This window comes from Glycine max, chromosome 1, assembly GCF_000004515.6.
Source record: "Glycine max cultivar Williams 82 chromosome 1, Glycine_max_v4.0, whole genome shotgun sequence".
Taxonomy (NCBI): domain Eukaryota; kingdom Viridiplantae; phylum Streptophyta; class Magnoliopsida; order Fabales; family Fabaceae; genus Glycine; species Glycine max.
This window is the reverse complement of record NC_016088.4, coordinates 5377115-5391379: the sequence shown is the minus strand read 5'-3', so window position 1 is coordinate 5391379 and position 14265 is coordinate 5377115. Positions and strand designations below refer to the sequence as shown.

At 34.9% G+C, this 14265-nt stretch overlaps 1 protein-coding gene across 3 annotated transcripts; it reads left to right on the top strand.

Annotated features, from left to right (window-relative positions):
* The first annotated feature begins 9055 nt into the window (after positions 1 to 9055).
* Positions 9056 to 14265, top strand: LOC100799841 (probable methyltransferase PMT2). 3 transcript variants are annotated; one of them, XM_014773379.3, is made up of 8 exons: positions 9156 to 9357; positions 9497 to 9544; positions 10163 to 10814; positions 10904 to 11114; positions 11276 to 11570; positions 12063 to 12431; positions 12915 to 12992; positions 13627 to 14265. In XM_014773379.3, exons 3-8 carry the CDS (start codon positions 10170 to 10172, stop codon positions 13850 to 13852), a joined length of 1824 nt encoding a protein of 607 aa, XP_014628865.1. In that variant the 5' UTR covers positions 9156 to 9357; positions 9497 to 9544; positions 10163 to 10169; the 3' UTR covers positions 13853 to 14265. The 3 variants fall into 3 exon arrangements, with proteins under 3 accessions (XP_003517972.1, XP_040861206.1, XP_014628865.1); XM_003517924.5 differs by having other exon boundaries at positions 9056 to 9544; XM_041005272.1 differs by having other exon boundaries at positions 9155 to 9544; positions 9878 to 10814.

The window sequence follows — 14265 nt, the reverse complement described above, 5'->3', positions numbered from 1 at the left end:
GTATTTTGGCCATTCTGGTAGTATAGGGTTTTAGCCTTGTATTTCGGGGCATTTTGAGTTGTCTTTGTAATAAGGACTTTTTTTGTTATTTTCATGTTTTTTTCTCATGGGGGTGAGCTTAGCTATTATAGGGGGTGTGTAGCTAAGCTCTAGCTTCTCATCTCAAGGAGGTGAGCTTAGCTATTAGAGAGGTATGTGTAGCTAAGCTTTAGCTTCTTTAGGAATCTTCTTAAGGAAGCTTCTCAAGGAGGTGAGCTTAGTTATGAGAGGGGTGTGTGTAGCTAAGCTCTAGCTTCTCAAGGAAGTTTTCTCAAAGAAGCTTCTCAAGGAAGTTTTCTCAAGAAAGCTTCTCAAGGAAACTACCTAGTCTATAAATAGAAGCATGTGTAACACTTGTTGTAACTTTGATGAATGAGAGTCTTGTGAGACATCTTTCAAAGTTCCACTTCTCTCCCTCCTTTATTCCTTCAATTTCGTGCTCCCCCCTCTCTCTTTCTCTCCCTCTTTCTTTTCCTCCATTAAAGCATCCTTCCAAGCTTCTTATCCAAGGCTCATCTTGGTGGTGAAGCTCCTTCTTCCATGGCTTATTCCCTAGTGGATGGCGCCTCCTCTCCCCTATTCTCCTTTGTCTTCCGCTGCATCTCCATGGTGGAAAACCACCATTAAAGGACCTCATTGAAGCTCAAAGATCCAGCCTCCATAGAAGCTCCACAAGCAAGCTTCCATCAAGTGGTAATCAGAGCACAAGAGCTTCAAGTAGGTGCTCCTTAAACCTCCATTAATTTTTTGCTTTACCTTCTCTTCCATTGTTTTTTCTTCATTTTTCTACATGTATCTCCTCACATGTCTTGTTCTAAATGTTGTTAACATGATTCTTTAGAGTTTGCACCGATTAAACTTGCTATAGAAGTTAGATTTGATTTTCTATGGTTCAAATTTCTTGTTCTTGTTCTTGAACCATGAATTGTGTTGAGTTTTGGATCCTTTGAGTTTTGTCTTGTTATTTTTTTGTGGCTGAAACCTAAACCATAAAATTCTTACAAAAATATTAAAGTAGAAGAAAACCTCAAAAATCTAGAGTGACTTGTTCACCTATTGTAGTTTTGTCATAGAAGTCATGTCTAGTCATGAAACTTGTCACATAAGATTTCTTATGTTGTGCTAAATTTTATTTTCTTGTTTCTTTGTCTAACTCATTTGTTCATGAGTGTATGAAATTCTTTTAGCCTATTATTTGATTTGAGTCAAATCTTTCATGTTAATTAGTCCTTAACATGTTCATGCAAAATTCTTAGAGAGTCTTTGATTGTGAACCTTTTCTTGAACTTTTAGGTTTCCTTATGATTGTGTCTATTGTGAATTTGAGTTTTGGTGATTGAATTGCTGGCTGAAATGTTGATCCTAAGTGAATATTGAACTCCTAAAACTGTGGTAAACAATCCTAGTGAGTTCAACATACATAGGAAGGTTGAAAGTAAGCCCAAGGCAATCAATATACCATGCTTAAAGAAACAAATCGCTGGTGCTGGCAGCTTGGACATACAAACTTGTAAAAATTACTGAGAATTGGTTACTTCGAATTTTGAGCTGAAATTTTTACTGAATTTTCTAGACATCTGGAAAAAAGTTATAAAAAAAGAAACAAGTGATTTGGATAAAAGGAAAAAATACGAAAAACCACACAAGTTGGCAGGAAAATCAGTATCCAGAAAAAAACGGGTGAAAGGGAAGTGTGCTTGTTGTTTTGGCTCAAAATTTATTCTATAATTGGAAATTTCAATTCAAAATTAGTGTGAAGACAAGTGCCAAAGCTAGAGTTTTGTTGAGTCTTTTTTTTTCAGTTTTTTTTACTCTACTCTAGAGCCATTCTAAGTTTCTCTTTGAGTCCTAGCTTGCTTCTATGTCCTTTTCATTGCTTTAATTGTTGAATAATCCTTGAAAAATTGTCTTGTTAAAACTCCATTGGTTTAGCTTTCATTTCATTTTTTTTGTCTTTGGTTATTGCTTGTCTCTTTGTTTCCTTGTTTGTGGGTTGCCATATAGGGAATTGGAAGGAGGATTGGTGCCATCCCTTGAAGAATTTGAGTCCAGAAGCAAGGGGCCAACCACCTTAAGAGCTATTGGACGAAGAAGCACTCCAAATTGAGTGAATCACCAAAGAGAGAACAACCACCAAAATTGAGGACCGTTTTGTAATTTTGTAATTTTCAATTTACTTACCTTTATTGCTTTCAAGTTTTTGTAACAAAAAGGCCTTTCATTGGAAGTGTGTTGGGAGCCTCCAATAGGTTACCAAACTTCCATTTGTGTGTAATAATTTTAGGCAATTTTTTACTTAGGATAGTGAGTGTTTTGTTGGGAACCTTGAACGTGGTCATCCAAACACTCTTAGGATTCACCTAGTTTACATTTCTTGCTTACTTTCATAGCTTATTTCTTTTACCTTCCATTGTCAAACCGCCTAGATAGCTTGCATTTTACCAATTAGTTTTTTTTACCTTATCTTTCACACCTCTTTTAGTGTTTATTTGGATAGTTTCAACCATAGTTTCTTTTACCTTTTCTTTTCAAACCTCCAACAAGAAAGAACCACAAATTAGGAACCAACATGAGTCATCTTTCATCTAGTGTTAATGGCGAGGGTACTAGTCATAAAGACCCTTTATCTAGAATCTTAGATGAGTTGAGTTCCCTCAAGTTATGGAAAGAAAAACAAGAGAGAAAAGAAAAAGGAAAAAAAAGAGTGGAAGAAATAAGTCAAGATGAAAGAAAGAAAATAAGAGAGGAAGAAAGAAGAAAAATAATGAAAGAAATGAAAAGAGAAAAACATGCCTCCTATAGTAGTCATAACTCTTGTAAGAGCCTAAGTGAAGAACTTCGTGACTATTACGAAGGAAGGCATAGGTCACATCTTAGAACTCACTCCCGTAGAAGAGAAAAGGAAAGAAAGCCTCAAGAGGCTAACATTAACCTCTCATACTTCCATGGGAAGGACAATGTAGAGGCTAACTTAGATTGGGAAATAAGGGTAGAGCAACAACTTAAAAAGAAGTCTACTTCAAAATCTTATGGCTCTCACTCTTGTCCAAAGAAAGACCAAGGTCAAGGCATCTTAGGGGTGACACCTTCTAAGCCCAAAGATGATAAGGGGAAGGCAATAGAAAAGCAAGCCCCTAAGGCTAGTATGCAAGAGAAAACTAGCTCTATAAAGTGCTTTAAATGTCTTGGAAGAGGACACATTACTTCTCAATGCCCCACCACAAAAACCATGATTATGAGGGGCCAAGACATTTATAGTAGCCAAGATGAGGCTACTACTTCACCTTCCTCTTGTGAAAGTGAAGAAGCAAAATGGGAAGAATCTAGTGAAGAAATCTACCCCCAAGAAGATGGACAACCATTAGTGGTTAAAGAGAAGTGTAAGGAGGTAAGTGTCTCCTCCAAGAGGTTAGCTAAGAAGGAAACTCATTTTACAATAAAGACAAACATTAAAGAAACTTTTCCTCTTAGACAACCTCCACATTTTCTCTTTTGTAAAAAGACACTTGCTAGCATTGCCACACCTCTTGGGCTTGGGTTTATTCCTCAAGTAAAGAATTTGTTGGATGAGGGTTTGGTTCGCAAGAGCTTAAATCCTTGTGCTTTTTTGGTGCCCAAAATAGGTATTATTAGGCACCAAGTCCCTAAAATAGGTGGTATGATGAATGTTTTGAGTGGTGCAACCCTCTTTTGTAAAATCACTCGTACACCTAACATGTTCATGGTGTGTGTACATAGGGACCCATTAGGTAGGTTTGTTCTTATTTTTAGTTTCAATACAAACTTAGGTACTCATATGGGACACCTTAGGTTTGTCATACTTTTTGGTAGGAATAATCAATATGAAATTACAGAAAAAGGTATGTTTTATTGCGTTACTTTTCTTAATTTTTCAAATAGTGATCAACGGGTTCCCATGAACCCTAAGAGAATAAAGGTCATTCCTGAGTGGCTCACTCCACCAAGTATAAGAAAAATTTGGGGCTTCCATGACTTAACAAACTTTTACAAAAGGTTTGTGCCATATTTTTCTATACTTGTAGCACCACTCATTGAGTTGGTGAGAAACCATGTTCCTTCATGGGAAGATGCCCAGGAAATGGGTTTTCAGACCTTACCTTACTTCAACATACCAAACACCACTAATACATGTGTTTTTGTTCTTTTTACAGGTGTTGAGGGAAGGAGCCCAGAGTATGAAGAACCTCGGGATTTGAGGTCAAATCCTTTCCAAGGTGGAGGGAATGATGCAATCCTACCCCGCAAGGGCATTGGCTAGAAGACTCCAAGTAGATTAGGCTAGAGATCCAAGGAAAGGCCCTAGGGTTCTCATGAGCCTTAGGGTAGATTTCGAGCCCATGGGCTAAGTATGAGCCCGCTTATCTTTGTAAATATTAGAATAGGTTTTTTCCTTCGTCTATGCCTTGTATTTTGGCCATTCTAGTAGTATAGGGTTTTAGCCTTGTATTTCGGGGCATTTTGAGTTGTCTTTGTAATAAGGACTTTTTTTGTTATTTTCATGTTTTTTTCTCATGGGGGTGAGCTTAGCTATTATAGGGGGTGTGTAGCTAAGCTCTAGCTTCTCATCTCAAGGAGGTGAGCTTAGCTATTAGAGAGGTATGTGTAGCTAAGCTTTAGCTTCTTTAGGAATCTTCTTAAGGAAGCTTCTCAAGGAGGTGAGCTTAGTTATGAGAGGGGTGTGTGTAGCTAAGCTCTAGCTTCTCAAGGAAGTTTTCTCAAAGAAGCTTCTCAAGGAAGTTTTCTCAAGAAAGCTTCTCAAGGAAACTACCTAGTCTATAAATAGAAGCATGTGTAACACTTGTTGTAACTTTGATGAATGAACCAAGTCCACTGGCTGAATGCATGATACCATAAAACAGTGGCAAAACACAGAACGACGCCGATTTCTTGATCAAGAATTGGTGTGGTCTTTATTGATTTCAAACGGAGAAGCTATAATAAAAACTGAAAAGTGAAGAGAATGGTTAAGATATTTAGCCGTGCGAAAGATAGAAATGACCTTAAAATCCAGTTAACTTAGTAGTCCTTTTGTGCAAGGATGCTACAGACAGCATTAGAATTTAGCAACTCCTTATTGTTAAGATATTTAGCCAAAATAGAGAAGGGTGTTGCTTTAATATATTTTTTTTTATTGTTTTTGTAGTTATAAGGTTGGCCTGTTTGTTAAAGAGATAAGAATGGAGGGAGAGGTTGTGAGCTCAAATTCCTCTCACTAGAAAAATTAATAAATTAACAATTAATATTGATTTTGAAAAAAAAATCTTATTTTTTTTATTAAACACATACAAAACAAGAACAAAAAAGTGTAATAAAATGAGTAATATAATAGTGAAGTAAAAAAGATAAATAGTCCATTCGACTTGACTTGTAGGAAAACTAACACAAGCTACAATGAGAACCACAACTTTAATTATTTACTCTGATCGTTCTTAGTTATAAGATTTTTTTTAAAATTTGTCTTTGTCTTTTTTTATAAGATTTTTTTTTAATTTCAAGTCGTATTAATTATTTTTTTTCATACATAGGCCTACTTAATAATTGTTTTCTTTCAAAGCATTAATGAGAAACAATTAAATAAAAAAAATAAGAAAATGATAATTTTGAAATAATAGTATAATTAATTCACAGATTTAATGTGATTAAGTAAATTAACTATTTTTCTTTAAAAAAAAAATAAATTAAAATAATCTTATAATTAAGAACAACAGGAGTACATAATAGGAGGATCTTCAAGGGTTATACATTAGTCGGCCACAATTGACTAATTAATCTCTACGTAAAACTATTAATCTGAAAAGCTTACCCTCCCAAGATGACACCAGGAGTACATAATAGGAGGGTCTTCAAGGGTTATACATTAGTCGGCCACAATTGACTAATTAATCTCAACCTAAAACTATTAATCTGAAAAACTTACCCTCCCAAGATGACACCAACTCTAGTGACTTGAAGGTTTCAAGTAATAAATCAAGGATCAGACAATAGATAACACTCAAGGCTACTACCTAATCAATGGATCAAGGTCAACTCTCCCCCTTAAGAATCTATTAGAGTAACATGTACAACATAGTTCAATAGGACTAAGTGGCTTCTAGAATCATCTTTATGAGTCCTAGGCTAGCTTTGCACCCTCCATATATATTCTAACAATCGGTAAAGATGAGAATGTACCAATTTGCTAGGACATATTGACATGAAAGGGGTACACCTCATCGCCTAACAAGTCAGAGGGGCAAAATGATGTTATTGTGTGCCCCCAAACTCAGGCATGGAGCTAAGAAGCATCACATCTAGACACATGGCTAGGATCAAAGAAGGAAACATAAGGCAATGCGTGGGAAGAATGACAAATACCGTTGGAGAATAAGGAGAAGAGGTGTAACCTTCTCCACAGTTCATGGTTAGGCTTAGTTGAGGAAAGAGTGAACAAAGTTCCTTGACTTAAGGATTCGTTGGTATTCTCTAATTGATATTTTTATACGTGGACCGTAAATATGTAAAAAGAATTATATTTTTTTACAAAAATAATATTACTTCAATAAATAAAAAGTAAGACAAATTATTTGATGAGATAAATACTATGAAATTTTATCAAATAATATAGGCTAAAATATGTTAGTAATTTCTTATATATACCCAAATTTTGTTTTTGATTTCTGATAAATTTTTTCTTCATTTTTACTCCTTGATATTTCAAAAAAAATGGTTTATGTCCCTATCGTTAGTCAAATTTGTTAACTGTTGACGTATCTATTAGTTCGACACGTCAGTTCCCTACATGTTGTGCCACGTTGGATTAAATATGACACCTGAGCAATGATGTGTCTAATGGCATGCCGACCAATAATCAATAAATTAAAAGATATAAAAAGAATTAAAAATGAAAAAATTGAAAAATAAATTCTTTCTCTCTCCTACTCATTGATCCTTTCTTTCTCACTCTCTCATCTCACCCTTCTTTTTCCTTCGTGAACCACAACAATGGCAACGACAAGGTGTTGTCGGCAACGATTATGGCATCATCACACAAGATGGTTAAGATAAGAGATTAAAGGATATTGTCTCCAATTTCCCCGACCACAAGATATATGTCATGCTCAAAGACTATAACATGGACCCTGAAGATGGTTTAGGGCTTGAAGGAGATTGTCTCTAATTTTTTAGGCTTTTGCTTTGCTTGCACACGCATCGTGTGAGAATAAGAAATAACTAAGCGAGAATAATCCACATGTTTTGTTTTGTTGGCCGCAAAGTATATTTTGGTGGCGTAAGGTGTTGTTTGGTTCAGATCTGATAATGGTTATGGTGTTTTGGTTCAGATATGAGTGAAGATGATGAGTTGGAGGTGAGTTGCACATGATGACATTGAGATGATGCAGGCGGTGCAATGACGTCGGGGTTAGGCACAGGCGGACCATGCTATTGTTGGTAGGGATCACACCAATGTCATTGATGGTGTAGGGGTGCAAGGGTCCCTAGTCTGCGCGTGAGAGGAAGTGTTTAGTCACGAGGTTGCATGAGTGCATCCAACGCCGGAGGAAGGTAGTAGGGTTGGTAGTGAGTCCATGGTTTTAGTGTTCATGGAGGTGAGTGCTAGTGATTTGTTGGTTAAGTGTTCATAGAAGATAAAAAGATGATAATAAAGTGAGAGAATGAGAAAAAAGGAATCAATGAAAAAGAGAAATAATTTCTTTTTATTTTTTATATTTTTAATTTATTAATTATTGACAATCATGTCATTTTTTTATATGTCACATTGGTAATCATGTCATTCAACTTGACATAACACATAAGTAACTAACATGTTAAATTATCAGACACATCAATAATTAATGTGTCGGACTAATGGTAATGACATAAATCAAAATTTTTGAAATACCAAGAAATATAAATAATTTTTTTTCATTAGGGATCAAAAATAAAATTTGAGTATATTTCGATGACCTATTTTAGCCAACAATATACAATGTTTTAAGAAAACCAAAATATGTGTTAATCAATGACATTATTCTTAACTTGAATGATAGCCGGTGTGCTTACAAAGTGGGAAACATGATTAATTTGATGACTATGATTATAGCCAGTGGGCGAAGACGTGAGAATCACGCGCCACGATGAACATTTGTGTAGTATGGCTTCATCAATGAATGATGGCTTGATCACATCAATCTTCACGAACATCTTTAAACGACTTTTACTAGCGCGTGGGACCCTTCTGTGTCTCCGCCAATCGTGCTCCCCACCTCACCGTTTGGAATCAACGCGAACGTGGAGTTTGAAAATCTTTTTTTTAATAGTAAAAAATATAAATTCAAAAAATAAGAATTAACATAATGAGATAAACAATTATATTTATAAATAAAAATTCAGAAACATTAAGTTTAATCAATCTAATTATTAGATAAATCATTTTTATTAAGTAAATAAATTAATTTGATCAATTTTTATATAACTTAAAATGTTTGATATTTCCTGAATTAACTTCATTTTAACATATAATTTATTTTAAAATATAAAAAATATGATAATTTTTAATATATAATTATATGTATATAATATTATTCTCCAAATAATAAAACTATAAAATTGATTGATTAAATTTTTAATTTAAATTTTTTTAAAAAACACATGAAGTAATCAAATAAATTATTCCGATTCCATATATATATATATATATATATATATATATATATATATAGTAAACAAGAAATTGCATATATGAGTATTAAAAAAAGAGTTAATTAGAGTAGTAGATGCGCAGTTTTATTTTCGAAGAAATAATTATTTTAAGTTCTTTCAACTTTTTAAAAATATTAGTTTTTAAAACATAAACTTAATTAAATACACACTAAAACGAGTGATTAAATTTAAAACAATAATATCTTCTTTTCCAAGAGGTTTCTAATAAAATCTTCTTTCTTTGGGGGTGCTTTAGCCCCAAGATTATCCAAAAGAAAAATTAAAAATACCAAATTATTTTTTCTAAAGAGAAAAAAAATAAAATAAAGAGAGAGAAAAGGAGAGAGAAAAAAAATAAAATAAAGAGAGAGAAAAGGAGAGACGTGTATGGAGGAATCCATACATAACCCAGTCACCTCAAATTCCTCTCACTAAATAACGGGAAATGAAATAACTGCGTAACACACGCTTCTCAGAGCGATAGATTATTTTTCATTTCCCCTTTTTTCTTCTTTTATTTTCTTTCTGCTTTTCCTTTTCCTTTTCTCTTTTATTATTATGCTGCTATTTTTCATTCATGTGAACATGATTGATGCTGATAGAAGCACATAACATAGGGTTTGTATACAGATTTTCTATTACCACGTCCCACTGCCCATGCAGTAGGCATAATCATTCTTTGGTGCCCAAATTTTTTTATAAAATCCTCTCTGATTCTCTCTCTCCCTCTCTCTCTCTCTCTCTCTCTCTTAACTAGGAATCCCAGATCTTCATAGCCATTGTTCCCTCTTGCTTCTTATGATTGGTAAGAATCAAGACATTTCCCTCAATTTTTTTTCTTTCTGTTTTCATATTTTTCTTGCTTTTTTTGCTATTTTTTCTTCTGGGTATTTCCAAAGTTTGGTTTTTTAATATCCATATTGTGTTCCCAAGTAAAAAAAATAGTAAGGTGTCGTGGGTTTTCTTCATTCATAACTCTGAATTCGTTTGTGTGCGAATCTTGCATCGCATTTGCCTAAAGCTAGATCCCATATGATTCACGTTCACCTAGTATTTTGGTTAGTTCAAAAGTGTGTTTCATGTTTTTGTTTTGTCTTTTAATGGTTGTAATATTATTGTTGGTTGTAAACAAATGCAGAATCTCTCTCCTTAACATGTGTTACCAATGGAGCGAGCTTAAATTTCACACTATTGAGAAGATCTCAAGCTCCCTTTGAATCCCCCAACTTTTACAATATATTACAGACAAACTATTTGCTTCATGATGTTGATTGAAACTTGCTAATTGTTGTCAATTTATTTATTTATTGGATGCAATTATCTTGCTTTGATTTAAGATTTTTGTCCTGGGTCTTGCTTTGTTGATCATATGGGTTATCATTTATGTAATTTCTAATGAGAATTAGGAACTGGTATTTCTCAGGATCTAGATGGCAAAACCAAGTTCAGCTGATGGTAGGACTAGAAGCCATGTGCAAATCTTTATAGTAGTTGGTCTGTGCTGCTTCTTCTATATATTGGGAGCATGGCAAAGAAGTGGTTTTGGTAAGGGAGATAGTATAGCATTGGAAATTACTAAGAAAGGTGCAGACTGTAATGTAGTTCCCAATTTGAGTTTTGACTCTCACCATGGTGGAGAAGTTAGCAAAATTGGTGAATTTGAGTCAAAATCCAAGGTTTTTGAACCTTGTGATTCTCGTTACATCGATTACACTCCCTGCCAAGATCAGCGGCGTGCCATGACTTTTCCTAGAGAAAATATGAATTATCGGGAGAGGCATTGCCCCCCTGAGGAAGAAAAGTTGCACTGTATGATCCCAGCACCCAAGGGGTATGTAACTCCTTTTCCATGGCCGAAGAGCCGTGATTATGTTCCATATGCAAATGCACCGTACAAGAGTCTCACAGTTGAGAAGGCTATTCAGAACTGGATCCAATATGAGGGAAATGTGTTTAGATTTCCTGGTGGTGGAACCCAATTTCCTCAAGGTGCTGACAGATATATTGATCAACTTGCTTCTGTGATACCTATAAAGGATGGGACAGTCAGGACGGCACTGGACACTGGTTGCGGGGTATGTTTTTCAATGTAAATTCCTTGGGGCTATATCAAATTCCTTAGTTTATTTTAGGTTTGTGTCCTTAATGTAAGGTTGTTTCTCAGGTTGCCAGTTGGGGTGCATACCTCTGGAGCAGAAATGTTATTGCCATGTCATTTGCGCCACGGGACTCTCACGAAGCACAAGTACAGTTTGCTCTTGAAAGGGGTGTACCTGCTGTCATTGGTGTTCTGGGAACCATTAAATTGCCTTATCCATCTGCAGCCTTTGACATGGCACATTGCTCTCGCTGCTTGATTCCTTGGGGAGCAAATGGTGAGATATTTACACTTTTAACTATAATCTTCTCTGTGAAGTACTTGCTGTAAATAAGAAAGCACAATGATTATTTGCTCATTCTTGCTCTTAGATTTTGCACCTTTTATAACTTGTTATGACTGGTTTTTACAAGTGCATTTTGGATCATTTATTTGCAGATGGAATGTATATGATGGAAGTTGACAGAGTTCTAAGACCTGGTGGTTATTGGGTGCTTTCGGGTCCTCCAATCAATTGGAAGGTTAATTACAAAGCCTGGCAGAGATCTAAGGAGGATCTTGAAGAAGAACAAAGAAAGATTGAAGAGACTGCTAAGCTCCTTTGCTGGGAGAAGAAGTCTGAGAATTCTGAAATTGCCATTTGGCAAAAAACTGTAGACACTGAATCATGTCGTAGCAGACAAGAAGATTCTAGTGTAAAATTCTGTGAATCAACAGATGCTAATGATGTCTGGTATGACCCTTCATTTAGTATTAAACAATTTGTATATATGAACATCTTGTTATTAATATTCCTTATATTTCTATACTAACCATAAGCACAAACATACACGAGGGCATAAAGCTAGGAGAAAAGTTGTGGAGAATAATGAAAAAAATGGTGTAAAAAATGCGGTTATTCTATTAAAAGAAAATCAGCAATAATGTGTCAAGCTCATATGGTTGTGGAGGAGCCATCCTCCCCCTCCCAGTCCCAATAGAAGCAAAATATGTAACTACTGTCTCGACTTCTTTTATGTTTGCATTTGTAATTATTAAAATGCTTGATGATTCTTATTTATCATTGTTTTATATATCATATGAAATATTAACAAAACAATCCTTTTCTATAATTTCACACATTTATGTCTCTGTTTGGATTTTATACATCCGAAAATTTGAGCAATGCTTTTGTTCAGAAGCAAGTGGTGTACTGACCTGGAATGGCTTTGTTTTGTGGCTGCAGGTATAAGAAAATGGAGGTCTGCATTACTCCAAGTCCTAAAGTTTATGGTGATTATAAGCCATTTCCAGAGAGGCTATATGCTATCCCTCCTAGAATTGCTAGTGGCTCTGTTCCTGGAGTTTCGGTTGAGACATATCAAGAAGATAGCAAAAAGTGGAAAAAGCATGTAAATGCTTATAAGAAAATTAACAGACTCCTGGATACTGGAAGGTATCGCAACATTATGGATATGAATGCTGGATTGGGTAGTTTTGCTGCTGATATTCAATCATCCAAGTTATGGGTCATGAATGTTGTGCCTACTATAGCTGAGAAAAGTACATTGGGTGTCATTTATGAGCGAGGACTTATTGGCATCTATCATGATTGGTATAGTTTTCTAACTTCTTCCTCCTATTTTATTTATGGTCCACATGTCTCGATCTTATGTATTTTAATACTTGTAGTAACTATACTAATCTTGTACTGATAGTCGAGTCAAATAAAGTTTGCAAATTTCAAATAATTTGATTTGAGATAGACATGTAGTCTGCCAATTATTATGATATCTTGTATTGAATTGTGATTGGTATAGTTTTCTAACTTCTTCCTCCTATTTTATTTATGGCCCTGGTGTCTTGATCTTATCTATTTTAATACTTGTAGTAACTATACTAATCTTGTACCAATAGTTGAGTTGAATAAAATTTTCAAATTGCAAAATATTTGATTTGAGATAGACATGTAGTCTGCCATTTATTATGATATCTCTTATTGAATTGTGATGTGACTAGCTATACAATTTTTTATAATCAGCATATTTCTTCCTCTCTTGTTCTTCCTTATTTATTAATATGTGCATTTATGATCCAGGTGTGAAGCCTTCTCTACATACCCAAGGACATATGACCTCATTCATAGTGATAGTCTCTTTAGTCTTTATAAGGATAAGTAAGTATTCCTTTGGTTAAATGGTTGTTCAATTTTCCTTCCTGTTATTTTAAATTCATTCAATATCAATTCATAATCAATATTTTTGGGCTTGCTTAGCATGCATTTAATACTTGTAGCTGCTATGATAATGATTTCTGGGCCACTTACATTGCAAATTGCAATGGAATCTTCACTGCAGTGGTTATGCTTGTTGAGGACACTTGTTGAGTCTAATGTGTGCCTTTACATCCTGTATGGTTAAAAAATTATGACCTGTCCTTTAATATGTGTATCTTCTAATTTGGCTGTGAATGTGATCATTGTATGCAAAAATTGATAGTGCTCATGTTGTGTTTAAATTAAAATTGTATGTTGCCATTAATCCCTGGCTTCATTGTTGCATGACTTGTTGGTCTTTTTATGATTCTCCATGGGGAATCAACTAGTGGCTATACCTTGCAGTGAGATTGCTCTAACAGTTAGTTATTTTGAGCTGAATTTGGAGCTTATAACATGTTGATGTGTATTTATCTAGCTGTTATCACTAGTAGAACCTCTTGGTTTAAGTTCTTTCTGTTTCCTGTTATCAGAAGTTGTGTTCATTCTTGTGCCTTGTGCCTTAACGAGCATGTTGTGTGATAATTAAATGCAGATGTGATACAGAAGACATTCTTCTGGAGATGGACCGAATTTTACGCCCAGAAGGTGCTGTAATAATCCGCGACGAAGTCGATGTCTTAATTAAGGTAAAGAAATTAGTTGAAGGAATGAGATGGGATACTAAAATGGTGGACCATGAGGATGGTCCACTTGTTCCTGAGAAGGTATTAATTGCTGTCAAGCAATATTGGGTTGCAAATGCCACATCTACACAATGATCACTGAATACAAGTTGAAAGGCTTGGCCGTGTACTGCCATTACCTTTCTATAAACTATCCTTGCAGAGTTCGTGTGGGGCTTTGCATGAGCATTTTGGCTTAAATATTCATCTCAACTGTGGCACAGGGAGGGTGGATACTTGGCTTAACAAAAACATCACAAATGTGTCACTTAGCTCAAGGTTTATGGCATTAGGCATTTTTTTTTTCTTTCTAATAATTTAATTTTCTTGTTATACGATGTTACATTCAAAAGTCAAGCGAAGAGTGACATTATTCAATATTGTCGTATTTTCTCTGAATTTGAAGTTGCAGCCTCTCTCTATTGGTGTACTGGTGATTACTTGTCTATGTTTTGTAATCAACAATAGTGTATGGTTCTTCTTCCTAGTTAAAATTCCCTCGGACTAAA

Bases quoted from the DNA above. Each gene is read 5' to 3' on its own strand.
- LOC100799841 (XM_003517924.5), top strand. From the start codon at position 10,170: ATGGCAAAACCAAGTTCAGCTGATGGTAGGACTAGAAGCCATGTGCAA. The intron at 10,815-10,903 runs GTATGTTTTTCA...GTTGTTTCTCAG, and splicing joins CACTGGACACTGGTTGCGGG to GTTGCCAGTTGGGGTGCATA. The intron at 11,571-12,062 runs GTATGACCCTTC...TTGTGGCTGCAG, and splicing joins ACAGATGCTAATGATGTCTG to GTATAAGAAAATGGAGGTCT.